Below are 24,996 nucleotides of genomic sequence, written 5' to 3'. Positions count from 1 at the left end.
CAGTGGTCAGCAGTGCAGCTCGCATTTTATCAGACTTTATTTCAAGGGTATAATTGCAAGTACAGCAGCTGAACCCTCAGGGTGTCTTGGGACTGTGGGACTGGCAAAAGACAGATTGGAACTATCCACAGCTGCCTGCCATTTCTATGTCCTCACTTTCGTGTGCCTAGGGTCACCACAACCTTGAAAGTCACCTTATTTATATTCTTCTTCTGTTACCCCTTTTCTTTGTACTTTTCAACAATATCCACTAGAAACTGGGGTTTGCATAATAAAAATCTGTGCCTCACCCACGTAAACGTTAAATTGAGGAGGTGTCCTGTTAACTGCACTTCTGTGACTGTGACAAGGCAAACCAAAGATACACTGGTCAAAAACAGACCCTCAAAGACACAGTCACTGAGAGGAGGCACAAAAGGAGGCATGAGAAGAATCCAGCTCTCATGCCTGGTACCTTGATGCCAGCTGCAGACCAGCAGAATGTATGGCAGCCCACAACCCCACCTGACATAAATAAATGCAATACCCTGCAGATGAATGGCTTTGCTCCTCTGTTAGAACTCAGACCTGCTAATCCAAACATGCTCTGAGTATCACCAGCTTTTACAAACAGGAGCTGCTTGTCCAAGATCTCATGTGTTGGGTGGTTTGGCCATTTCCTAAGCAAGCTGCTGTTGAGATGCTGTGAAGTGTTAGAGGAAGCTGCAACTAGGAGCTACTGGAAAATGATCTTTAATAATTAGTGACCAAGGAGGAGGAGTCCTTAAAGGGACAAGCAAGCACATATATGGCAGAATTTGTCCCTGGAGGCTAATGAGACCACAGCCCTGCCTCGCACAGGAGCCTCCCCCTTTGCTGAAACAATTCCCACCTACACAGGTTCACACAGAGCAAAAGGAGCTATTGTCATAAATGACATCTCAGCCCCCAAACTCTCCAGTCAGCTGCAAGAAGAAATTCTGGGCATCATCATAATGTTTCTACAAGTCTCTTTATTCAGAAGTATTCTTTCCAGACCCCCCAAAAGATCAGATGTTAAAACTGCATGTCATCATCTCTTCTGGTGCACAGGGATTTGACTTGACTTGCCTTTGTTCTCGTACCTATGTTTCAACTTTTGTGTTTTTCACACTACTGCTCATGTTGCATTTAGCAAAGTACATAGTCTGCTTCTTCAGGTGAATCCTGGATTCCTGCACAAAATTCCAGACACACCAAACACAGCCTATTTTATTTCTCATGCAACAGTGTTCATTTCTTCTTAGAACCCTACACCTTGTTCTTTCACTCACATTATCTTTGTGCCTTTATACTGTGAAACAAGCCTTAGATTAATACCTTTTTAACATCTTTATATGTACTGCAAACACCTGCCACATTCCCTAGTCTCAGATAATACACTGTGGATAATCTTCCCATCTCTCTTTACCCTCATGTAACTCCAGTGATTTTACACAGCTCTGCTCCTGTTTCACACAGGCAGAGAGGTGAAGGAAGCCCAGTGGAATAAGGCCAGTCGAGAGCACGTCATTCCCTGAAGGATAGGCCAATAAATCCTTGATATTATCTGTTACAGCAGCTTATTACTATTCCAAAAGAGAGAAGCAGCCTTCACTCCAAATGCTTTAGGAGAACTAGATGTAGGAATAAAGGGAATTTATGTGAAGGGGACATAAATGAATACAGAAGAGTCTCCAAACCTGCTTTACAAACCTGCATCCTTTACAATCCTCTTAAAAGCTGTTGTTTGTCCAAGTGTCCACTAAGGTTTAATGGCAGAAGCAATATTGGAAGATCTCTGCCAGGATTCATTATTTTTAAACCACATGCTAAAGTTCTAATGCATTATAAAGCCACTACACGAACAACGAAAATCCAACCATTATTAATCAAATTGGTTTTAAAATCCAGTCATTCTCATCATCCTGGGAGCAGGAAGGCTGGATGGAGATGAGGCAGGGACAGCAGCTTGGTATTTAAAAGCATTGAGTTCAATCTTCCTTTTTAGCCATGGACTTTCTGGGCAAATCATTTTTCCCCCCCAAATTTTACTTCCTCAATTGTAAAATGTTACAGGACAACTATGTGAAATCCTTAGACAGCAGGGTAATTGTACAAGCAGACAGAGGTCTATTTATGCTTTCAAATTATACATTTAGTCTTTGATTTTTCATCCTTTTTTTTATAGTACTTTATTTGCTGAGTAATTCAGCAAATGCCTGTGACTTTCAGTTAGGTCGCCCAGGTGTCTGTGTGTCATTATGGTTTTTGGCTGTACCAAATTGCTGTAGAATTGATATAAAATACAATTACCACATGTAAGTACTAAAAAGGCAGTGCTTTATCAGAGAAATCTGACCATGGGAATGTGCTGCTTTGTAGGGGTTTGGTTTCCAGGATGACCGAACACAGCCTGGATGAACATAAACAGTGAAGGGCTGGGGTGAGATCCAACATTAAACTGCACTAACAAGTTTTTATGACCCTATTTACTGTAAGTGAGAACACATAAAGCCTCCAGCACGTCCCTGTTAGCACAGAAGTCACCTAAGCACAGAGGCAGCTCTCATCCCAAATGGTAAATCAGGATAATTCCACCAGTGTCAGTGTTCTCTGTAAGGGCCCAATGCCTGGAATAAGAGGGGACAGGGAGTGCAGGGACACATCCCTGTTCACAGCTGCTTTACACCCAAATCTGTGCCCCAACAGCAGTCACACCCCCAAATGTCTTTGGTGTGGCCCCAGGAAACTGACCTTGAGGTCAACAGCTCACTGCACCAACAGCATGGCTGCAGCACCACAGAAGGGCAGTGCTTTGCTCTTACCTGAGCTGAACTCAAAAAAAACCAGATTTTCTCTGGCTCCACTCAGAATGTCCTTTCTGTTTGGGAAGTCATTTATGCTGCACAAGCATGTGCTCTTCTGAAGCCCTCAAGTAATGAAAGGGGGAAACAGCACTCTGGTAAAAAAAAAAAAGTGCAAATGTAAGTGTCAGGCTCAGCTTGTCCCCATCTTTGCACAGTCAGAGTTGAAAGTCAGTCCGTGGTTCAGCCTGGGGCTGTTGCAGAGCTTGTGATGTCCACTCAAGGGGAAAGCACAGACAGAAACAGAGCTTTTTGTGCCCCTCCTGACTCTTGTCCTGCCAGATGCTGAGCACTCCCAAAGCCAAGAGAGCTCTCACCTGGCTTTCAGTAACAGCTGGAAGTACACTGACCCTCCCCCAGAGTAACAAATTCTACCCTGAATTTTACTCCTTTATCAGTGTGTGAAAACATGTTTGTGTATTTGCACTCAGTGCTGGGCTAACTCAATCATGCCCAGTCCACCCATGAGCAGTAGCAATACCAAACATCAAGGCTGTACAATGGTAAGAGCAAGATGGTTTATTATATAATGAAGAAGAAAAAAAAAATCATTTTCATCAAGTATTCCCTCACGGGGGTCAGTACAATATAAATGAAATAAGGAAAAATGTACAAAACAACCTGACAAGAAGGCTCCAGATGAAACATGTTCAAAGCACTTGCAAATGATGTTGCTGGACAGATGCAGAAGGAAATTAAATCAAGTAATTTTTCCCCTGCAAAATACAAACTGAAAAACTGATTTTATTCGCAAAAATTCAATTCTCTCTTTACCTGCAGATATTTCAGGTAAACTGACACAATTTTAGCTGTGATACATTTTTCAAAGGAGAGATTCCCAGAACTACTATTTGACCACATTTATTTCAAACTGGATTTTATTTTCCCTTCCAACTTCATGAAGGTGGTAAGCCCAGCTCAAAATAAAAGAAGCTCAGCCACTAACTTCAAAGAAACCAGGTCCACATTTCTCCCTTTTTTGTTATCCTTTGGCAACCATGGCATTTGTTTTTCCATAATCAGCAACAGATCTCCATCTCATCCAGAGCACCCTTGTATATGTTGTTGTAAAATTAAAAAAAAAGAATTTAAAAAAAAATCACAAAACAAAAACACATACAAAACATCAGCAGTGAGAAATTCCTGAATGTTTTCCAGCCTTGCTCCTAACTCAACTAAAGTCAAGGTACTTCAAACTATTTCAGCTGGAGCAAGACCAAATCCTTACAGAACCAGATAGATGGTCCTCAAAAAGCAAAACCATAAGAGTGTTGTAATCCAAATGGAGGAGTAAAAGACAAACTTAGCAATGTACCTTACCTGGCCCCAGCCAACATAATATCTTTGCCTTGGGTATTTCATTTATTCCTGACCCAGGCAAGATTCCCATAGGTTACAGTGAGAGCATCACTTAAGTAATGTAGCAAAAGGACAACATGCATTAGTAAGCTAAAATATGAATCCATGCTTATGGCAATAGCTTTCCCTTCTAATGCCCTATAATGGGCATCTAGGAAAGGAAATGAGCAGCTTTACAGAAAAAAATCTGCGTTTTGTTACACTGATGACCATCCTAAGCAACTCCACAGAAGTTTTCAGGGTTCCTTTTAATGTGCATGAAGAAAGCAAAAAGTCAAAAATAGACCAATGTTAGGCAAGATTATAACAGATTTACTCATTAGTGCAGAATGCAAAACAACAGCTAATGCTTAATACAAACAAAATAGTATCACTTTCATACTCCTCACAAATTCATGGATTCCACATGGTTTACTTCCTTGCCTTAAAAGAAATGAATGTTTAAATGAAGCATGAACTTTGTGTCTCTAAAAATAACATCCCGAGTTAGCAGAGGAATCATTTGAGGAAAAAGAAATTGGAAATGGACATTTAATAATACGTTGCAAGGAAATCCCCATTTTGTTTAGCATGTAGAGAAACAAAGATCCATGGGTTGGATTTGGTGGGGGGGGGGGGGTTGGGTTGGGGTGGGTTTTGCTGTTTGGGTTTGGTTGGGTTTTTGCATCAAGGGAAAGAAAACAATAGCTATGTGGGAGGAAAAACATTTTCACAAATACAATAAATAATTGTTCTGATCCAAAAGCAAAGTGCAATGTAGAATTTTTCCACTTATAAACAACCTACAGCATAATGCCTTAAATATTAACAAATCAATTAGTGGTCAGCACAGTAAAATAAATATGAACACATTGATTTACATTTTGTGTCTAGCAGCAAAGGTCATTAACCTACTGGCCAATGTGACAGCTTCACAGAAGTCCTGTTTCTTGAGTTTGGTACTTGGTTTAACATGAGAAGAAGATTAATAGGGTCTGGAAAATGGCACTTCAGCTGTACAGTGTTCTCCCCAGCCCACCTATGTCAAAAGGGTTTGCCCAGAATGTGTTTTCAGTATTTTTTCAACAGTGATTTGGAGAACACCTTTCACAAAAAGAAAATCAGGATCCAGTCAGTATCTAATGCTGACATGTGTGAGTTTGGATTGTCCTGAACCCTAAGGATAATGGGGAAGTTGGGTGTTTTCTCTTTGCAGTCAGCAACTTCCTAAGCTGAAAGGAGAGTGGGAAGATCACAAGCCATTAGGCAATCCTGAAAAGGGAGAGGAAAGCTTTGGTTGCTTGCAGGAAGGCCACAACAGGGCACCGGGGCAAAGTGAGTCTCAGCTGCTTCTCCCAGCAAGACATCTTTCCTTCCAGGGAGGAAATCTGTCCTGCCTTGTCACTTGAGCCCCACTGCCTGCTGTACACCTGCTCTACAAGCCACCACTCTGAAATCACCAGGAAAACCACATTCACTTGTACTCCCTTGAACAGAACAAAGCAGATTCAGGCTTCTCTGTTCAGGGCAGTCTGAAGCCACCACTCCAAACCAGACTCAGCCCCAAGCAGAGAGGAGCCTGCAAGAACAGCCCCCTGCACGTCCCTGCACCCTCCCAAAAGTACCAGCACACTGCTGTGCTGTGGCACATCTGCAAAGCTGGAGCAAAGCAGGTTTTGACATCTCCATCAGTCACTGGAAATGCCAAATGAGAAGCAGATGGCTGGCCTGGGAGTAGGAGCAGTAACCAAAGCTAAGTGGTGAAGAGCTGATTTTTGGGACACTTGAAAGCAAGCAAAAATGCCTCCTCATCCCTAGCAATAAGCCAGGCAGCACCAGCACCTACAGCTCCTCCAGTTCGTATTTCACAAAGGGCTGTTTTTCTGCTACTAATTGCAGTCTGTGGGAAATGCCACGCTTTAAATTACAGCCAGAGGGATGTTTAACCAAAATGCAGGGATCCCTGTGCTGAAGCACATTGTGGTAAGGCTCATCTAACTCCCTCTGTCCCTCTGGACAGTGGTGTCAGAGTGGCAAACCAAAGGACAGGACACAAAGAGAAACCAGAGCCCTTCTGTCAATACAAATGAAGAGGAGGAAAGGCTGATGAGAGATTTTGGAAAGGCAAGTGTTCTTCAAGGCTACACAGAGGGTCAGGCAGGGGCAGGAAAGCACAGAAGAAACAGACTTACAAAGCTGTCAGAACTATTCAGTGAGTGCTCTACAACCTGGGCACCTGTTCTACCTTCTCACGTGCTCCAGGGAACAAACCCCATTTGACTGAGTTTTGCACAAAGGAGGGGGAGGAATTCCAGTCATGAGGACACCTAGTCCTCTGCCTCTATCTGCAGGACAAGGATCAGCATGGAACGATCTAGGGGGTTGTTTTCAACTACTTTGCAAACACTCACCTTGCCTGGATTTAGGAAGGCTGCATTCAGGGGGTATGGCTCCCTGACACTCACTCAGGGAGCTGAAGAATACAATACTCAATTTCTGAGGAGCAGCCAAGTGCAACAAACCTCTTGAAGGTCGACTAGGAAGATGAATAAAGACTATCTGGATTTTTTTTGTTACTCATTCTTCATTTTTTAAGGCAAGCAGAAAGTCCTTCTGGAATGCAAGAGGCAGGATCAGAATGGCAACAAAAGGAGGTGGGAGAGCTACCTTCAACACTATGCACTAGGTACAATTTATCCCTGGTAAAATCCTACTGAAACTAATGGAGCTGCACCTAATTCCAGCTGCCTGAAGAGGGGTGAGAGATGAGCCATGGTGCTTCCTGGACCCTCTCCCTGCTCCTGCCACTGAAGTCAGTGAAGCCACAACAGTGCACAGCTCCAGCAGCACCGTGGGGGGATCAGGTCCAACAAAAGCCACCTACATGCTGCACTTGCCACTGCAGACCATGTTTTAATGACACTGTGAACTGGACTCCAATCACAGCTCCTCACATCTACCCAAGCAAGCAGAAGAATAACTGACAGCCCTACTTCTGCTCTTAATCCCCTTCCTACTTTTGCTAAGGAATATCAAAACAAACACACACGCCTTTTGAGTTTGTCTACAATTAAAAAGTTGCTTAACAAGTTTCTTGAATACTTCCATGAGGCCAAAAAGCCGTTACTCAAACAATCATCACCCTGACATTTAAATCCTACATAACTTTGGATTTTTGATGGTCCCTAGAACTGTCAAATTCACATCAAAGAATGGAATTAAAACCCATCCTTAGATGGAAAGAGGGGGGGAAAGTCAACCAGTATTGGTAGCTCTAGTTCAAAGCTAGAAGTTTCATCTTTGCTCTATAAATCCCCATTAGGCTTTGCCCAGGGAATGGCATGGAAGTGGGACACACCAGTATCTGCTACCCAGAGCCCAAGCAGCCCTGTTCTTCCAGAGCAAGGACTGCAAGCCAGAGACCTTGATCTCTTCTACATCAACATGCAACAAAACTACAGCTGACAGCTCCTTCCATCTATTCTCAATCTGACTCAGAATCTAAGGCAGAATCAGAGCACAGCACATCTCACCTGAGCAGGTTTGCTTTCCAGTTCACTTCATTAAGCCACTGAGAACCCCAGAGACTCTCTTCAGGGAGATGATCTACATCCATGGTATATTAAGGTGTCCAGGCAACAATATCAAGAGTAGAAGAGTATTTCTGAATGGGGCTAATCAGCTGACATCCATGTCAGATGTTCAGAATGGAATCTGCATCGCAGAGGAAGCAGTAGGAGGCAAGACCCTCCAAGGAGAAGAGGTATGCACAGCCTTTCTACAAGGATGTGGAAAGAACCTACTCTGGACTGTAATGGGGGCCAGAAGCAGCAAAGTGTGGACAAGTACACCACGTAATTCACACATTCACAGGCCCTACTCCTGCCCCTCTTTTACAAGCTGCCCAGAGATACAGTCTGCTGTAGGGAGGCATTCTGGAGCACTGCTCTGTGGCGTGCCAAGAGGGGAGCGGGCTTTGCACATGGTCCACCCATGTGGTAGAACCACAGAAGTTCCCAGCACTTCTTGGGCTTTGCATACTCATGCAGAAGGCTGGGGAGAAGACACAGTTCCTCCCTGCCACTCAACACAATGAAGAGCCTTAGATAATTAGCAAACAAACACCAAAAACACTTCATGTCCTGCACAGCGTCATCCTGCCGACTATGATAGAAAAAAAATCTAACCACACCAGTAAAGTTTGCAGGTGTTACATGTACAGCTCGAGAGCATACTCCTACCCAATGGAGCACAAAGCAGGGCATGTGGGCAAACAGCAGGCGAGAGACAAGCTGCTCTAGTTGCAAACTACTACCGAGGGTGGTCATTGGACGTAGCCCAGGTTCTCCATCTCGCTCCTGTAGCGCTGCTCGGACACTTTGCTCTTGTGCTGTTTGCTCTCCAGGTGCTGCCTGAACTCCATCTCCTCGCTGGCGCCCACGTTGCACATGGAGCAGTAGAACTGGCCACTGGGAGTCACACACATGGCCAGGTCACGGGGGATCCTCTGCCGGGAGCGCGGGTTGAAGTAGGGGCCTGGGGAGGCAACAGAAAAGCCTGGGTTGGCCTGGAGGAAATCAGGGCTTGCGGCAGCTCAGTGACAACGCCCAAGCCCAGTGAACGACTGAGAAACAGACAAAGATTTGCTTCTTTAACTGAGTAGAGTCAAGCCTTATTAACTGCTCTGCTCATTTCCAGATTTACAGCAGGGCAGCACTTGGAATTTCATAAAGTAGTAGACTGGGCTTAATGCCCTAGTCTTATTCAAAATCGAGAGTCTAACCGTTTAAGTAATGAATCTTTTTTTTTTTTTTTCTTAACCATCTAATTCCAGACCTGGAACAGTCTTTTGATTAGAAATAAGCTGCCTCAGTTTAAAACTGAAAAAATTATATTTAATAGAACTTTAAAAGATTTATCTTTTCCACACAGCAGTGATTAGAATGACACGATTAAACAAACCAAGCTTCACCAGGAATCAGGATTTCAGTTAATGTGTGCTTGTAAAACAACTTAAAATGAAAAAGAGAAATAGATGCCTGGCTGGAGACCGTAATACACTCTTTAAATCATAGTAAAGAGGCAAAGTTAGTATCTAACACCTGAGGAAGGACTCTATGCTAGGAACAGATGGTCCTAGAGGGAGGCTAACATGCTTTCTCATTCTGGTCATGGGAGTGCAAGTACAGGTTGATGTGCCACAGCAGGAGTCAAAGCACCTGGCCACCTGCCAAGAAAATAAAGCAGGAAAACTGTCACCACTTAGAGCAGCCTTAGAGACATGCAGATGGTAAATTAAGTTACAAACTGAGAAAAAGAACTAACAAGCAGGCTGACAAAACAAAGCAACTTTAGCAGCTAGGAAAAAAAGGTTGCAGACATGAAGGATTAGCAGAGCTTGTATCAGCTCCTTTCATGACCTGACTCTGCTAAAACAGACCTCAGAAACAGAAGAAAAAGAAGTCTGTTTATTATTAATTACTATTCCAACTACGAATAGATGCAAGCTCCAAGTTACCTGTATTGTTCTGAACCGTATATGTATTTCTTCTGTTCTGCATCATCTTATATTCATTCCCTTCTTTCCTTGCCCTTCGTTTGCCTAGTTCCGAGGCATCCCTGCAGATTAAACAAATATGAACAGCTGCAATTCGGAGTTTTCTGACAAAAGGACTGCCAGGGACACTGCCACACGCTTTCAGCCTGAGCATGAGGTTGAACAATACCTACGAGAATGAGTTATTCTGTGCCTCTGCAAGACGCAGCCGCTTGGCGTGGTTTTTCCCTTGGTAGTGAGCCTGTGCCACAGCTGGAGAGCTGAATGAGGCATCACAGAGCTTGCAGTAATCATTCTCTGTAGCCAAGATCACTCGGCCACCTGGTTTACTGGATCCCATCTAGCAGCAAAGGGAGAGACAGCACATGAAACACAAGAAGGTTAAACCGCTGAAATATTTCAATCACAGGGACTGAGACCACTGCTGTCCTCATCAGACAGCAGGAGAGCTGGAATTAAAGCCCATGGATCAGGACACTCTCAAGTTCTCCCCAAAGTGTTCTTACAAGAAATGCATTGTTCCTGCCTCAGCCTCCAGGAGAGCCTGCAAATTCCTGGCCTGAGGTGGAGAGAAAAGCAATCTGAACAATCAGCTCTGCAATAGGCACTGAGGCTTGTTTACATCACAGCAAGGATTTAACTCCTCCTAACTGCTGGGAGCTGATGAACAGTGATTTGCACACTGAGGAAGATCCACTGAAATGCAGAAGCGCTTCTCTCTCCTATTTACAGTCCACCTAATCTCTGCACAGTACCCCGTCTTTACACAGCACCCTGACCACAGCAAGAGGAAAAAAAAAAAAAAACAACAAAACAAAAAAAAAAAACAGTAGCAAAGCTGCCAAACCTCTGATCCTTAACCTTCAGGTAGGAGGACACCTGGATCCAGATTTCAAAGGAAGGACCCAGTCTCACATGAGTAGCTCCTGCTATATGAAGGACACCTTGCCTGTGGAGCCAGACCACATACAGTGATCCAGGCAGGAACCATGCCTCCTCAGCACGGAACATCCACGGAAAAGTGTTTTGTAAACAGTGCAGCAGCAGTGATTCATGCAGCCATGTCACTGCAGCACTTGGCAAGCCAACATTCTTTCACATCTCCTTTGATACTGCTCAAACTCACAAACACACAATTCTGACTTCTAGCTTACAAGGTGAACCCTCACATGGCCCCAGAGTGGTATTTTTATTGCCATGGGCCGTTTCCTCCATTAGAAAACACACCATCAGGTACCCTGGCAGGTACAGCAGCCACATCCCCATGCCCCAGGCTGGACCCCACCCACCCCAGTTCACAGCCCTGAGCTGCAAAGCCAATTTACATGGCCGGGAACAATCTGCCACTCAGCAAATGCTCTCTGCTTCCCTACAGACAACACAGGCTTACATTGCGGGGACTGACAGGCACAGCTTCAATCCCTGTGGCCCAGCTGTGCTTCCCTGCACAGTCACAGGCAAAAGCCAGGTTAGCTGTCACATCTCATGACAATCCCAAGGGATGAATTCTAGAAGGAGAAAGCAAAAACCATCTCTTCTGCCTCTAATGTGCCCAAAACAGAATTAATCTGGATCACTGAGGGAACAATCCATTCACTCTGCACACAGGAATGAGCACTTCAAAAGGAGCAACAAAAGAGGAATTAGCTAACAGCCCTGGGCAATGGGTGTAGGAGCACCAAAGCACTTTTTCCATGTAGGCTTCCCTCACACAACAGAGGGATGATTGTGCCGAGTGGATACCACACCCTCACATCCAAATCCAGTTCCAGCAATGCTGTTTTATACCTGCCCTTATACAGCTATAATCAGCAGCACATCTGACTTAACCAGGAATCGAAAGTATTTGCCAGGCAGAAATAGAGCATTTGAAATCCAACATTGTGCTGCAAGGGCAGATCAATATCTGCATCTTCAAAGGAAAGCAAACAGCTCACAACAGGCCATTTCCACCATCCTGGGCCACCACAAGGAAAATTCTTTCCCAACTCCCATGGTAATCCTCAAAGCCTGAGATCTGGTTATCCTTACTGAGGGTTAGGTGACAAGCAAGCATGATCTCAGTCCTCTTCCCATGCCTTACCTGAGCTGGAAGGGAGACAACCTGAGGTGGGGCAGGCTCAACAGAATTACTCATCCTGGCAGGTGCCGGACAGCTGTTGGCAGCATAGTAATTCCGGAGTTTCTTACTGTGGTTTTTACCCTGCAAAGACAAGCCAGATTAATCACTGTCCTAATAATAGTATCTTACTCTGAAAGACTAAGGATCCAGAGACTGAAATGAGAAAGTGCTCATGAAGGTGGCAGCTCAGGTAAAGGAGCTGTCATCCAGAAAATAACAGCTCAGAATTTAACAGATTGCAGGCATTCCTCCCTTTCTCCAAAATGCTCAACATAGAATGACTGGGCCTCATCTTCAGCTGATTTTCTCAGGAAGTTTACAATTAGTTTCTCAGTCTGTTTCCATTTCGCTTAAAACCAGTATTTTGTGTTTTAAAACTATCAACTGCTTTGCAGTTTTTTGATAAGCCTGAACACACACAGAACTCATGAGACTCCAAGCTTGAGTTAAAACATGAGACTGAACATAAAACCCCACTTTGTATTTTATTTCCTCTTGACAAACATATACCATGGTTGTTTTTGGTGTTCTGAAAAGCTGACAGAACAACATGAGACTATGTACATGCATTGTGGACGCATAGAAAGGCAAATGCAAGTTATGTACAAATTCACTTCTGTCCCCTCATGGCAGAAATTCTGCAGAAATAAGATGTTAAAAGTGTAACATCAATCCAACCTACCCCTTCACTAGCAGGATAACTCTTTTTCAGGGCCAACGGCAAATCTGAAATCTGGGTCTGGTGTCCTGAGGTTATGGACAACCACCCTTTTGCATTCACTGGTGGAGAAAATCACTATCTCCAATACTCATGAAAACACAGCACTAGGCAAAGAGGGTGTAGTAAAATGGGGTAATTCAAGGCAAGAAGCATATGCAAAGAGTTCTTACCCTATTTCAGACAAGTCAACAAAGACCAGCTCAAACAAAACAAATTTGATCTGAGCCAACCCAGCTGATGAGAGTGTTTGCATAAAAGGCCTCAGCAGACCAGTGCTGTGCATTGCCTCAGAAAAGAGACTCTGATAAACACATGGCAGCAGTCCCTTTCCTAATGGCACAACTGGATTCAGCAGAAAACACCTGTCCAGGCCTCACAAAATCATGTCTGGAATCAGAAGGTCAATTTTACTAAATTAGTGTAGACGCAAAATACAGGTTGCATAAAACAAAGGGAAAATCACAAGTGTCTGCTTTATCACCCATGCCATCTTGGCATCACTTCTCTATCTCCATGGACAGAGTCTTTGCAAAAAGCTATAGTAACACCACCTTAAATGAAAGCACTGCAGCATGTCTGGACAACCAGCAAATCCAAGCAGGGTGAAGATATGTCTACAGAGCAGTTTCAGCCCATGAGGTGGTGCAGAGGTAGCTCCAGACGAGCAACTTGAATGCTGCTGCTGGTGCGCAGCACTCAAAACCCCCTCGAGAAGCTGAGTGAGTCCTCCTGCATTAGCCCACACTTCCCTCTGTGCTACCACAGCAACGCTGCTGGCAGTGTTCATGCTGGCACAGGAACGTCTCCACAAGCTGCAGATGCAGCAGCCCCAAAAGCTGAGCCTCCTGCTGCTCTCCTTACCTGGTAATGAGCCTGGGCTTGCTGGGCTGAATTCAGAGTGACATTGCAAAGCTTACAGCACAGGGGCTTACACAGTTCCTCCAGCATAGGATCCTGCTCCACCACCTTGGCAAGTTCCTCCTCTTGTGGGTGATGAAAGGAAGGCCCCAGTCCAAGAGACTTTGGTGGGGACAGTGGTGAGCTGGCTCTTGGCCTTGTAGCCACTGACATAGGAAGGGATGAAGGCTTCTCAGGATGAGGAAGAAGTCCTGCTTGCTGTAGAAGAATCATTGGCCAGGAAGACTACGGGCATGCTACTGCTGAAGGAGGAGGAGTCTTCTTCAGATCTAGACCAGAAAGACACAAATGCTGAAATAAGCAACAAGAACAGGAACCTCGAGGATCCAGGGGCAATTCCTGTAACTCCACTGCCTCTTCTTCAGGCTTTTCAAAATGCCAAGCAGGATAAAGTCAGTTTGCAACACTACCGCCCACGGGAACGGCAGCATCCCAGACAACCAGGGCCAGATGACAAGACACTTGTATAAGAAGTGGGTCCCCTGGCACCCTCCTGGCAGGTGAAGATTCCTAACACCCACAGCACCTGACAACAGCACACTCTCCCCACTGCTCCATGCCCACGAGAGGTGGGGACACACAACATGCACAGCACACAGAGCTGTGTCAGTGGGGGGATAAAACCACTACCCACACCCTCCCTTGGAAGCCCCAAGGACAAGCTCACTCCCCAAGACCTAAACAAATATTACAGCGAACTACTGCAATGACCATTTGCAAAGAATCCAAATATTTCAAAGCAGATTCATTGTATATAGGTAGGTAGATGCAAAATGCATAAATACATCTATCTCTCAAATACTCACAAAGATTTTCCCAAGGAAAAGCTTTTCTCCAGTAAGTCAACAAAAGAGAAAGAGTGAGAATGAGCTGGAGCACACCTTGTTGTACAGTCAGCTCCCAAGGGCTCTCTCCCATGGTCTTCTTGAATGACCTTGAGCTATTTTTCACGTTTCCAGTACTAACTACAAGCAATGCAACATTTAAAGCTACATCTTCTTCTGCAAAATGGAGAACTTATCTCATATTAACCTTTATTCAATTATATCTCAGTTAATTCGAGTTATTAGAACTAGCCCCACATTTCCAACAAGAGGTTCTGAGAGATTTATTTAATTAAAGTTTATAAATCACATCTACAGCCCAGATGAACATCCCTAGAACAATACAGAGGAGTCACATTATGAATTAAGGCACAGCGACTTTTGTTAATGTCTTATTAGCTTCTTATCATAACAAATCCTGTTCAGTGCCACACTGGGATCAAGAGAAGCATAATCTTGGCCTTTGCAGATCATTCCCAGCTAGGGCTGCGTTGGTACCAACCATGTTTATGCTCTGGGCTTTGTTCATTTGTTTAAGCAAATAATGAGACACATCTGCATTTTAAAACAACACTTGTGGAAAATTAGGGAAAAGTAAATGAAATGCCACCAAGGAATTTTGCTCCTGAGTTGCTTTTATAAATAGGGACTTCAAAGGCATTTAGGAACCTGAAGAAGCAGATAGCATTTATCTGGGATAACTTCCGGGATTTTCAATCTGCTAAAATTAGCTGAAGATAAATACCTTCTACACTCAAGCTATAGAAAATCCCAGTTGATGCCTGCAATTTTAGGTACTGTATTATCTTCGGATCTCTCTTCCCAGAGAGATCTATGTTCTATTAGGAAAAAAACCCCCCATAATTTAAATGAATGGGACTAAAGCATTCAAGTGACAAAAACATTTCTGAAACGTTTATCTCAAACCCAGACTTATTCTAATGCTAGAATGGAAGCAGTTCACTTATGACTAATAACAACAGGTAAGGAAAAGAAAAAATATTTTGAAAAAAAAAAGGGCAGCATGCACTGGCTTGGGGACAATGTGTTAAGGCAGTAACAGAGCCACCATGAATTTTCATTCTTATACTATTCCTCCACCACCAAGGCTCTGCAAAATTTCAGAGCTGGAATTCACCACAAAGAAGGAAGAAGACACACAGGAATGGTGCTGCAAATCATCCACCAGCAGTGTAAATTCTGTAGTGTTACCTAACCCCTCTCCTATTTTCAGCACATATCACCCTGGTTAAAAAGAACAGGAGACAACTTTTTATTTTCCTCAACTAGTAATCTGTAGACAGTCAAATTAATTTCTGTGGATCTACAGATGGAGCAACTTCATATTCATAACACAGGTCTATCAAGGTAGTTTAAATAAAACTATGCAAGCAGGTAAGCATGCCAGCTAATTTCAGAGTTTTACTACATGAGTATAATGGGCCTCTTACCTTAAAATGAGGGTAAATTATAGCCAAATACTTCAGAGAGCTACATAAAGAGATGTACAGTAAATGGCAGTTGAGATTCACCTGCTTAATTTTGCATGAGTGTTTGTTGCATCACATTTTCTTGCAACTGTCACAAATGGGATTTGTCATATACAAGAGGACACAGTGCTTACAGGATCTGTATCTACGGGGGGAAAGGTATAATGTAATATTCTTAGAAAATCTTTAAGGTCATTTAGCATTTCTGAAAGTAAGCAGTTGTCTGAAGATAAAATTAAGGCTGCAGGAGCAATTTCAATAGTAAGACTTCTTGATCTGGCTTATGCAATATATGTAATTCTGATTGTCCTCTGACAGTGATCTTTAATCACTGAAATTGCTCAAGTTACGTTCATTTCTCTCTTACTGGCATTATTTATAAGAAAAAATCACCGAAATTCAGCTTATTTACAGGTCCCTTTAATCCTCCACTGCTGGTTGTTACAGCTACCCTGCCCAGGAGAAGGGAAAAGGACATTTTTAACTCCTCCTTTCCCATCACACGAGAAGCTGTTAAATCTTTCCCCTACAACACAGCAAAGGAACAAGGTAACTCCATCACCAGGAGCCCCAATCTGCACAGCCCAAGGCAGGGTAAGGAGCTGCAGCTCTCCAGGCTGGGCTGAGGAGTCATCCAGCACCTCTCCGAGCTCAGCCATGCCAGGACACATTTCCACCCCATGCCACTTGTCCTTGAGCAGGTGAAAGGGGGACAGGTGCAGAGCCCTTCTCCCTCCTTTCCTTTGGGGCATCCCAAGGGCAGCACTGAAGGAGGAGACCCAGCCTCCATGCCCCGAGGGCCACAGCCTGGCAATGCCCACGAAAAGGGGAGCAACCTCCCCAGCTGACAACAGCGCTGGGAAAGGAGCTGGTCTGGCCTCAAATCTAAGGATGGGGAAGGCGCGGCGTGACTTTCCTTGCTGAAAAGAATAAACCACAGTGAGAAATCCACGTGTTCCCACCAGAACTGTTTTTTAAATGCAGCTGAGGAAACTAACAACAGAGATGAAAGCTGTAGAAATGGTGAACAAGCCGAGAGTTTCACTGCCCCGTCTTGAAGACAGGAAGCGTTTCTTCTCGAGTTCACTTGTCTATCAATACATGGACATTCCTTACTGTAAATGTGCCAGAAAGTTTCCTTTGGCCACGGACTGGGCCTACACCCTTCACCCTGAAAGGCAGGTTGTTTTATAACGCCGCAGGGATTGGAGGCAGCACCAAACAAACACACAGCATGCACAGCTCTACCCCAAGGTGCGCTGACCCTCCGCTGATGAGGACACACATTTAGCAACTCAGAACCATCCCTTACGTCAACGGGGGTATCAGAAACCGGGGTGTAAATCCCGACTCCTCGCAGGCATTCCTGCAAAGCCGCTTGCCTCGCAGTCTGGGGGATGGAGAACAACTGAAAAAACACCAGCCCTGCTACCTTACTGCCTGGGAACCACCGCAACCTCCCGGCACCGCCGCACCGTTCCGGGAAGGCACAGACCACAGCCGAGAGGCAGCGACAGGCATCCGCATCACCCGAGCGGCTCGGAACGCGGCGGCAGCGGAACCGGGGCGAGATCCCCCGGCACCGCCGCGACCCCGGCCCTGCCAGATCCCCGCGCACAGCCCGCACAGCCCGCACAGCCCGCACAGCCCGCACAGCCCGCACCTACCGCGGAGCCGCGGCGAGCAGGGCCGGGCCCGGGCTCGGGCTCGCACTCAGCTGCGGGAAGTGACGGCGGCGGGGGCGGGACGGGGCTGCGCCCGCCGGGCCGGGCCGGGGCGGGGCCGCCGCCGCTCCGAACCGCCCCGCTGCTGGGCATCGCCGGGGAAAATACCCTCCAGGAGCTGCTTCGGATAGTCTTCACTCCTGACCCGTGGTTCTGCACATGGGCATTTCGTCTTTTTTTTTTTTTTTTTTTTTTTTTTTTTTAAAATATAATTATCTTTTTGTTTTTTTCCCCACAGCGGACGTTACAATGAAGCTGATTTGCATATATAAACATCTTCTTATTCATGCTGCTCGTAGCCAAAATGAGTAATGGTTTCCCCTCGAGCCACCAAGGCCTCACCCCGCGTGGTTGGGCCACCCTGTTTCAAAGCATATGGAGTTTCTGTTGATTTTTTCCTCCCCTTTTGTTGGAACAGGAAAGTGCTGAGAAGTCACTACAGGCTGAAACCATCACCCAGATTTTACAGTAGCCATCAGCCAACCCGCTCGGCAATCCATTGGTTAGACCCAATGATTGTTACAATTTTTTCTTAGATCTTTTGAAAAAATCCATTTACCAGATTCATAGAATCATAGAACAGTTCGGGTTGGAAGGTCCCTTAAAGATCATCTCGTTCCAACTCCCCTGCCACGGGCAGGGACACCTTCCACTAGTCCAGGTTGCTCCAACCCAGCCTTGGACATTTCAGGGATGGGGCAGTCACAGCTTCTCTGGGCAACCTGTGCCTCACCACCCTCACAGTCAAGAATTTCTTCCTAATACCTGATCTAAATCTGCCCTCCATCAGTTTAAAGCCATTCCCCTTTGTCTTATCACTACACGCCCTTGTCAAAAGTCCCAGTCTCTCTTGTAGGCTCCTTTTGGGAACGATGCTGCAGGTGGGAATGAGGAGCCGTGGCGATGTGGAAGAGAAGCAGCAAAGGGGCAGTCTAACAGGAGGAATGCTCACAGAGCCTGCTCTGCCCCATGTTTGCTGGGTGCGTTCTGCCATGCCCTGCAGGACTGCTGCTCCCACCTACTGCAGCATCGCAGCCTGGCCACGGCTGCCAATATGGTCCCATGCTAAATCCCGGGGCTTAGAGAACTATTCCAAGTAAGAGAATTCACCAACGCCCTCGCCATGTTCGCACCTGGCCCCAAAACTTGCTTATGCCATCTCTCTTGTTGAAAGGATAAGTATCCCTTGACAATAGAGCGATTTGCCAAAACGCCCTGACAATTAATCACCCACGTTATCCCTGTCCCTCCTCCCTATCAGCACCTCAGTGCCACCCTCACTTGTTGCATCTTGTTGCCTCTCACCGAGGTACCGCAGCCCGGCGCTCTCATTTCACACCCTGAAAACCCACGCCACTCGGGAGTGCGTATTTAAAGTGTTATTTCTCCTCGATTTCTAATTTGTACGGCCATTCGCTTGGCGGGCCACTCTTGCAGCGAAACACCGGACTCACGTACAGCCAGACGTACACACAGACTCGATGCCGGTGGCAGCTGATTGTAAAGGAAGCGGGTGATCCAAGGGGGAAAAGGATCAAGACTCGGGTCAGACACGCTGCGATGTGCAGGGCACGGGGGTGTCAGTGGCTTTGGGGCAACAACGGGGGCAGGACGAGCCCGCGATCCCCCAGCACACCCCGTTCCCCCGGCCCCGCGGGCCCCGCGCCCGCCTCCCCCCGCCGCGGTTCCCGTTCCGGCGGGCGGTGCCTTCCCCATCCGGGGTCAGCCCCGCTCCCTTCCTGTTATTCCCGTGCGGGAGGCGGCGGCTGTCGGGGAGCGGCTGCCGGCGCCGCTGCCGCCCGCGCCCGGGGCACAGGCACCGGCCGAGGCGAGCGGGGCGGCCGCAGCGGCGGGAGGCGGCGCGGGGCGCGGCCGGCCCGGGGAGGCCGCGGCGGGCGGTGAGTGAGCGAGGCGGGCGCGGCGGGGTCGTCAGGGGCCGCTCCCGGGGCGCCGCTGGCTGAGGGGGCTCCGGCGGCAGCGCTGAGGGGGCTGAGGGGCCGCGGGGCCGGGAGAGCCGCCCCGCCGCATCCCGCGTTCGGGGTGCTCGCGGGGACGTGACCCGGGGAGAGGAAGAATAGCGGCTTGTTGTTTTGCAGCGTGGGTGCCTCCACCCCTGGAGCGGAGCTGTGTGCTGGAGGTGTGCTCCGGCGGGGCTGGGGATGGGGCTGGGTGATGCCGCCGGGAGCGGAGCCTCTCCCCTGGGGGTGTGTGGGGGTGTGTGTGCGCGGATCCTGGCTCCGCACAAGCTCCTGCTCCCAGATGCGCTCGGCTGACACTGGCGGTGTCTCATCCCTGTGAAATCTTCCCTGTTTCGTGCTGCCCAGAGATCGGTTTGGACTGATGTTACGTAGGAAACTGCTGTTTCTTGCCAGTATTTGTGTGTTTTCTGGTAGACTCTATATTAGCAAAACTTTGGCCAAACTAACACAAGCTGCCTGTTTGTTTTTCTTTGGGGGTTTTGTGGCTATTTTCAGTATTCCTTAAGTTATTAAGATATCAGGCCAATTACTTCTGTAGCTGTTGTGGATATGCGTTTAACTTTTATAATTTTTTTGTCTGTATTTCTTTTCTTTTTGACTGAAGATCTGGTTGAACAAACGTTACTTTATAAGCAGTGCCTATTCATGACAAACAGGAGGCAAAGATATATACTTTAAAAGTAGACAGTAGGGAGTGTGATGCTTTTATTGATTTAATTATGCAGCAAACCTATAAAGGAGTGGTAAATTGGGTTCTGAGTCTAGATTTTGTAGAACCTAATAGAAAAAAAAAATCTATTCTGTCCTGTTAGTTGTTTGTACTTTCACATCCCTGCTCCCAGGCATTCAAATCTATCACATTGGGTAAAGTTAGAAACTTTCTCATCGTGATCTGAGTCATTCTTTAGTTTCTTGCACCTCACAGTTAGTTTATAGAGGTGTACTCGTACTTGTTGCTTCCATGCTGCAATTCTATAATGCGATGTAATAATCAAAGTCCACTTCTTGTGTGTAAACTTTGTTAGTTCCTGGGAATATTCCAGTCTTCTGAGTGATGGGATTTAATAGTGTTTCTGCTCTGAGGAACTGACTGGATAAGCTGTTCTAAAATAAAGCCCCATGTGAACTTAAAGCTTCATAATAAATAACTTTATTCTCAAAGAAGAGCATTGGAAAACTTCTTTCAGAGTTGTTACTTATTTGGAAGCATATTTTAGCTGATGTAAGGAAACCACACATCAACCAAGCTCACAATGTTCACAGAGGAATTTATGAAACCACACAATTCCTATGGGATCTGTGAAATATTCCACTTTTTCATTAGGACAATAAATGCAGCAGCTCCAGAGCTGCAGCTGGAATTTGACTGGTGAGATGCCCTGCATTTCCTGGGTGTTAACTTGGTGCCATTCTTAGCAACCTGAGGACAGTGTTAGGTGTTTTTTCAGGACAGGCGAATCCCAGCCTACAAATCCATGCCAAAGTGTTTTAATTGGCTGCTCCAAATTGTCATTCTGTGTCAATGACAAGTGTATTCTGTTTGTTGTTGCATTTACTGCCTGAATGATGGCTCTGAGAGGGGGTTTTTTGGGTTTTGTTTCTTTTTTTTTTTCTTTTTTTTTTTTTCTTTCTGGAGTATTCTTTGGGAAAGGGGGTGTAGCTGATTTGTTTACAAAGCAATTGTGCTTTATTGGAAGTCGTAAAGTGGTTCAATACTTAGTTAACTGTTTCTCTGATAATCAGGCTATTCCTGCTTTCTGTGAGCAAATGGAGGATACTTTTCCCTGGATAACTCTTTTTTAAAAGTTGCTCAAAGCTTTAGAATATGAATTTCTGCAACCAACAGGGAGTTCATGCTTTACCCTCATGCTGTCTCACAAAACAAACTAAGTAACCTCACAAGAGGTTTGCAGTCACTAGAGGAAAAGCACACCTTTAAAAGGTGTTGTGGCATGAGGAATGGACTTCCTGATCCACAGATCCTCAGATTTTGCTGTGTGTGGTGTGCTTTTTGATGGCCTGCTTGTGTGTGATACAGCTTGGAACAACCTTGATGATCATCATAAGTTTAATTTCTTTCTGAGTTAAAGCTGTCTATAAATGATTAGACAACAAGCCTAAGGCTGACAAGCAAAAACTGCTTTCTTATGTTTTGTACATAAAATGTCAACTCACTATGAAACCTTGGAGATTTCTGGTGCGGATTCTCTGGGTGTCAGGACTACCCTGACCACCTGGCAAATTTCACTCGGTTCCAAAGGGAAGATTGTTGCTATTGGTTTTGTTTGCCTGTTAGGGGTAAGAGGAAATTGGGATGATGGTACATTAGTTCCACATCACACAAGAAATGATAGCAGCTCTAGACTGGCGTCATGTAGCTTTGCCTGGTTGAGTACATTAATGAAGGTTAACAAAGATTGTAGTTAATTGGACTTTTTTGAGGGGTGTTGTGTTTGGGTGAGGGGAAGCTAAGGTACTTTCTTTTAACTTCAGTACTGATGCAGAAACTGATTGTGTTATTCATAACTGGACAAAAATAATACTGAAAAACTCGTCTTTCTAGTTTAGTCTTTAAACACCATTATAAAACTAAGTTTTGTCTTACTGGTTTGTAATTACTGAAAAAATATGTGAGATCTAGTAAATCCTCCCCACTGAGAAAAAGTGGGCCATATCTGCATTTGTGTGTGTGTGTGTGTGTGTGTGATGAAGTTGGAGGGGGAGGATAAGAGTTTGCACTTTGACTAACTGGAGAACAGATGTGGGCTAAGGTTTGGGGTTTTTGCAGCTTTTTATGTTATACATTGCATTCCATGCTTGTGGGAGTTTTGTCTCATCCTTTTAAAAAGCCAGACATCCAGCTGCTCCAGGGGGATGATGCCTGTCTGTAGCTATGACTAGAAGAGGCCACAAAAATATTTATGCTAAAACTGGATGGGAATATTCTTTTTGCTCTTGAAGTGAAGAATGTGTCATGGCAAAGAATTCTGTTAGGATTGTCTCTTTGTAGTATCCTAATCCAAATGGGAGCAGTGGTGAGATTACATTTGTTTCTCTCTCTATTTAATTGGACAACAAATGTATGCGATTTGTTTTGATCACAAAGTTGGTCAGGATAAGCTCCAGAGGTTCCTCCCAACTGAATTTGTTCTACAGATCTATTTTTGAATAGTTAATGAAGTGTTAAACGAACCAGAAATAATACTCTGAGTATTAACTGCTCAGTTTTGTTGGGTTTTTTTTCCTCTTGCAGAACTGGTATAGTTCTATATTAATTTTAACAAAATCCAAACAAACCTATGCAATCAATCAAGCAAGCAAACAAACAAAAAATCCAGCACAAAACCAAGCCCAGCTTGGGGGTAGAGGGCATTAAACTGGTTTAAAGAAGAAAAAGAGGCATTTTTTAATAAATCCTGTATGTTAACTTGTAGTCATATGAAAATACAGCAGACTGAGTAAAGTTTATGTAATTCTGGATCTGACTTCTCAGTCTAAGCAATACTTAATGATTTTGCAGCACATATGTTGTTTTATATGGCATGTATCTACACTTGAATTCTAAAAAAGTATTTTTCTAGTTAATTCTGGGCACAGATTTTGTGCAAGGCAGTCTAGGACACCTGTGTATTTCAAAGGAGAAATGTGAGAGACAGTGGACATCATCACTTGTTCTCTATTTCCAGTGGTTTTAAAGCCAGCAAAACAGGGGATAAAAGCACTTGGTCAATTGTGTCTGCTAGGTAAACTGCCTGGGAATGATTATAGTCTGTCTTTGGAAAACTGTGCTCACATAGCTGAGCTCCAGAAATGTAAAAATGAAATTCTAAGAGGCCAGCTGACCTTTGTCAGGGTGAAGTGATGGAGCGCTGGTGAAGCTTTGCCTTGACTTGCAGCAGTAGAAGTGGCTACTTCAGTCAAGTTTAAGAACAAACTGTTGGGTCAGACATACAACTTTAGGTTCAGTGATCTCTGGTTTCGTGCCCTGTTGCTTTTCACCAGTGGAGGGTTAGATATATCCCAAAGAGACTGGGGTTTGTCGTTTGGGGGTTTTGTCTACTGGTTAACACGTTTGCTTTAGTTAACTTACCTTCATGGATTTTTATGCAGAAAAACTTTGGCAGTTTTGCCTGTACCTTCTGATTAAAGGAACACTTGCAAATGTAGCTTTTGAGGGTTGTGAACCGCAAAGTATATTTATTGAATACAGGAGACTTATTGAATTGACTAAGACTGATGTAAATTCCCTGGAATTTTGGGACAGCTGAGTCACATTTATTGTGAAAAATCTGTATATTCTGACCCTTTTCTACGACAAAGAAATGTAGAGAAACGTCCCTTGGGTTACTTTCTCTCCAACAGGAAAGAGAGAAAGCTGGATGGTTGCCTCCTAGATTGTACAACATGTCAAAAAACTTATCTGTCATTAAGACTTCACTGTTTTTCTTTTTTTCATACTCATTAGTCAGTCTTTTGCCAATACTTAATCTAGCAGTTAATGGTGATGGATGACTCTTGCCCAATATGTTCCAAGACTGTTCCTGATTTTTAACTCTTCCTGTTAAATTGGGTCCTGCTCCTTCCAAAACCATGAATTTTCTGGTGAAATGACACTTGTCTTGGAAAAGTGCCCATCTCTGTTAGCTCTTTAGCTGTGGATCCTTGCAGAGGACACTAAATTGTTGAATAAAAAATTGCTCCCTGTTGCAACCTTATTCCTCCTCTTAGCTGTCAGCAATCAACAAAGAAAAAAATTCTCGAACATCCTCAAAATGCAAGAAACTTGGAACATCACTGAAAGGAAAATATTCAAGATTCAGCATTTCTTCTGAGACTAATCAGCCATAAGTAGAAATACATGCCTTTTCTGTGATCTGAATCTAATAGAACAAAATTTCCAGTACCTTGGGACTTTGACATCTGACCTGCTGGAAAAGTGAGGAGATTGATCTCTGCAAAGACGTTGGCAAACTAAATGTGGAATGCTTGAAAATACAAGTGCGAAAGAGGGAGAATGAGCAGAGGGGTAAAGGCTTGTTTACCAGGCAAGCAGAGTGGAGAGGAATTGTTTATTTCCCAAACTATTCAGTTCTGGCAAAACTCAATAAATATCCTTACTGTGAGGAGGGATGTTATGATCCAGCTTGGGTGCTTGTGCCATTAGGAGACTTTTCATTAAATCTGGAAAACACTTAGCTTAACTCCTGACTACAGGCACAGTTTGAAAGGTGGAAGTTAATAGTGCTAACATAAGAAGTTTCTAGATAGAGCTAACTTCCTCTGGGAAAAGGGAAGTCAAGGCTATCATTCCAAATACTCCAAAATATGCCTGTGTTATCGTTAAACTGCTTAGACTCTAAAACATACCACTTAGTCTTCATTTATTTTATTTATATTCCCAGCTCTTTACGGAATAATCAGGAAATACTGTGACTAATAATAAAAGTGGAAGTGATACT

General features: G+C 44.8%; 2 protein-coding genes across 4 annotated transcripts in view; one reads left to right on the top strand and one right to left on the bottom strand.

Annotated features, from left to right (window-relative positions):
- Positions 1-986: 986 nt before the first annotated feature.
- On the bottom strand, positions 987-19,180 carry ZMAT3 (zinc finger matrin-type 3). 3 transcript variants are annotated; one of them, XR_010722598.1, is made up of 8 exons: positions 17,502-19,180; positions 13,464-13,789; positions 11,843-11,962; positions 9,933-10,099; positions 9,721-9,821; positions 8,518-8,738; positions 2,826-2,959; positions 987-1,193 (listed from the first exon to the last, which is right to left on the bottom strand). XR_010722598.1 is itself a non-coding variant. In XM_066193579.1 (6 exons), the coding sequence occupies exons 2-6, from the start codon at positions 13,731-13,733 to the stop codon at positions 8,527-8,529; spliced, it is 870 nt and encodes a 289-aa protein (XP_066049676.1). In that variant the 5' UTR covers positions 13,734-13,789; positions 17,502-19,180; the 3' UTR covers positions 3,369-8,526. The 3 variants fall into 3 exon arrangements, 1 of the variants encoding a protein (XP_066049676.1); XR_010722599.1 differs by lacking the exon at positions 17,502-19,180 and adding an exon at positions 17,267-17,406; XM_066193579.1 differs by lacking the exons at positions 987-1,193; positions 2,826-2,959 and having other exon boundaries at positions 3,369-8,738.
- A 173-nt stretch (positions 19,181-19,353) lies between these two features.
- PIK3CA (phosphatidylinositol-4,5-bisphosphate 3-kinase catalytic subunit alpha) overlaps positions 19,354-24,996 on the top strand; it is a 38,277-nt gene continuing 32,634 nt past the window's right edge. Inside the window, exon 1 of the mRNA XM_066193576.1 lies at positions 19,354-19,456. The gene's annotated coding sequence lies outside the window, so the exon portion shown is untranslated. The remainder of the gene's footprint in view (positions 19,457-24,996) is intronic.

This window comes from Chamaea fasciata, unplaced genomic scaffold (genome assembly GCF_029207755.1).
Source record: "Chamaea fasciata isolate MVZ Bird 193981 ecotype frontalis unplaced genomic scaffold, bChaFas1.0.hap1 SCAF_11, whole genome shotgun sequence".
Taxonomy (NCBI): Eukaryota; Metazoa; Chordata; class Aves; order Passeriformes; family Sylviidae; genus Chamaea; species Chamaea fasciata.
This window is presented reverse-complemented; position numbering and strand designations above follow the sequence as displayed.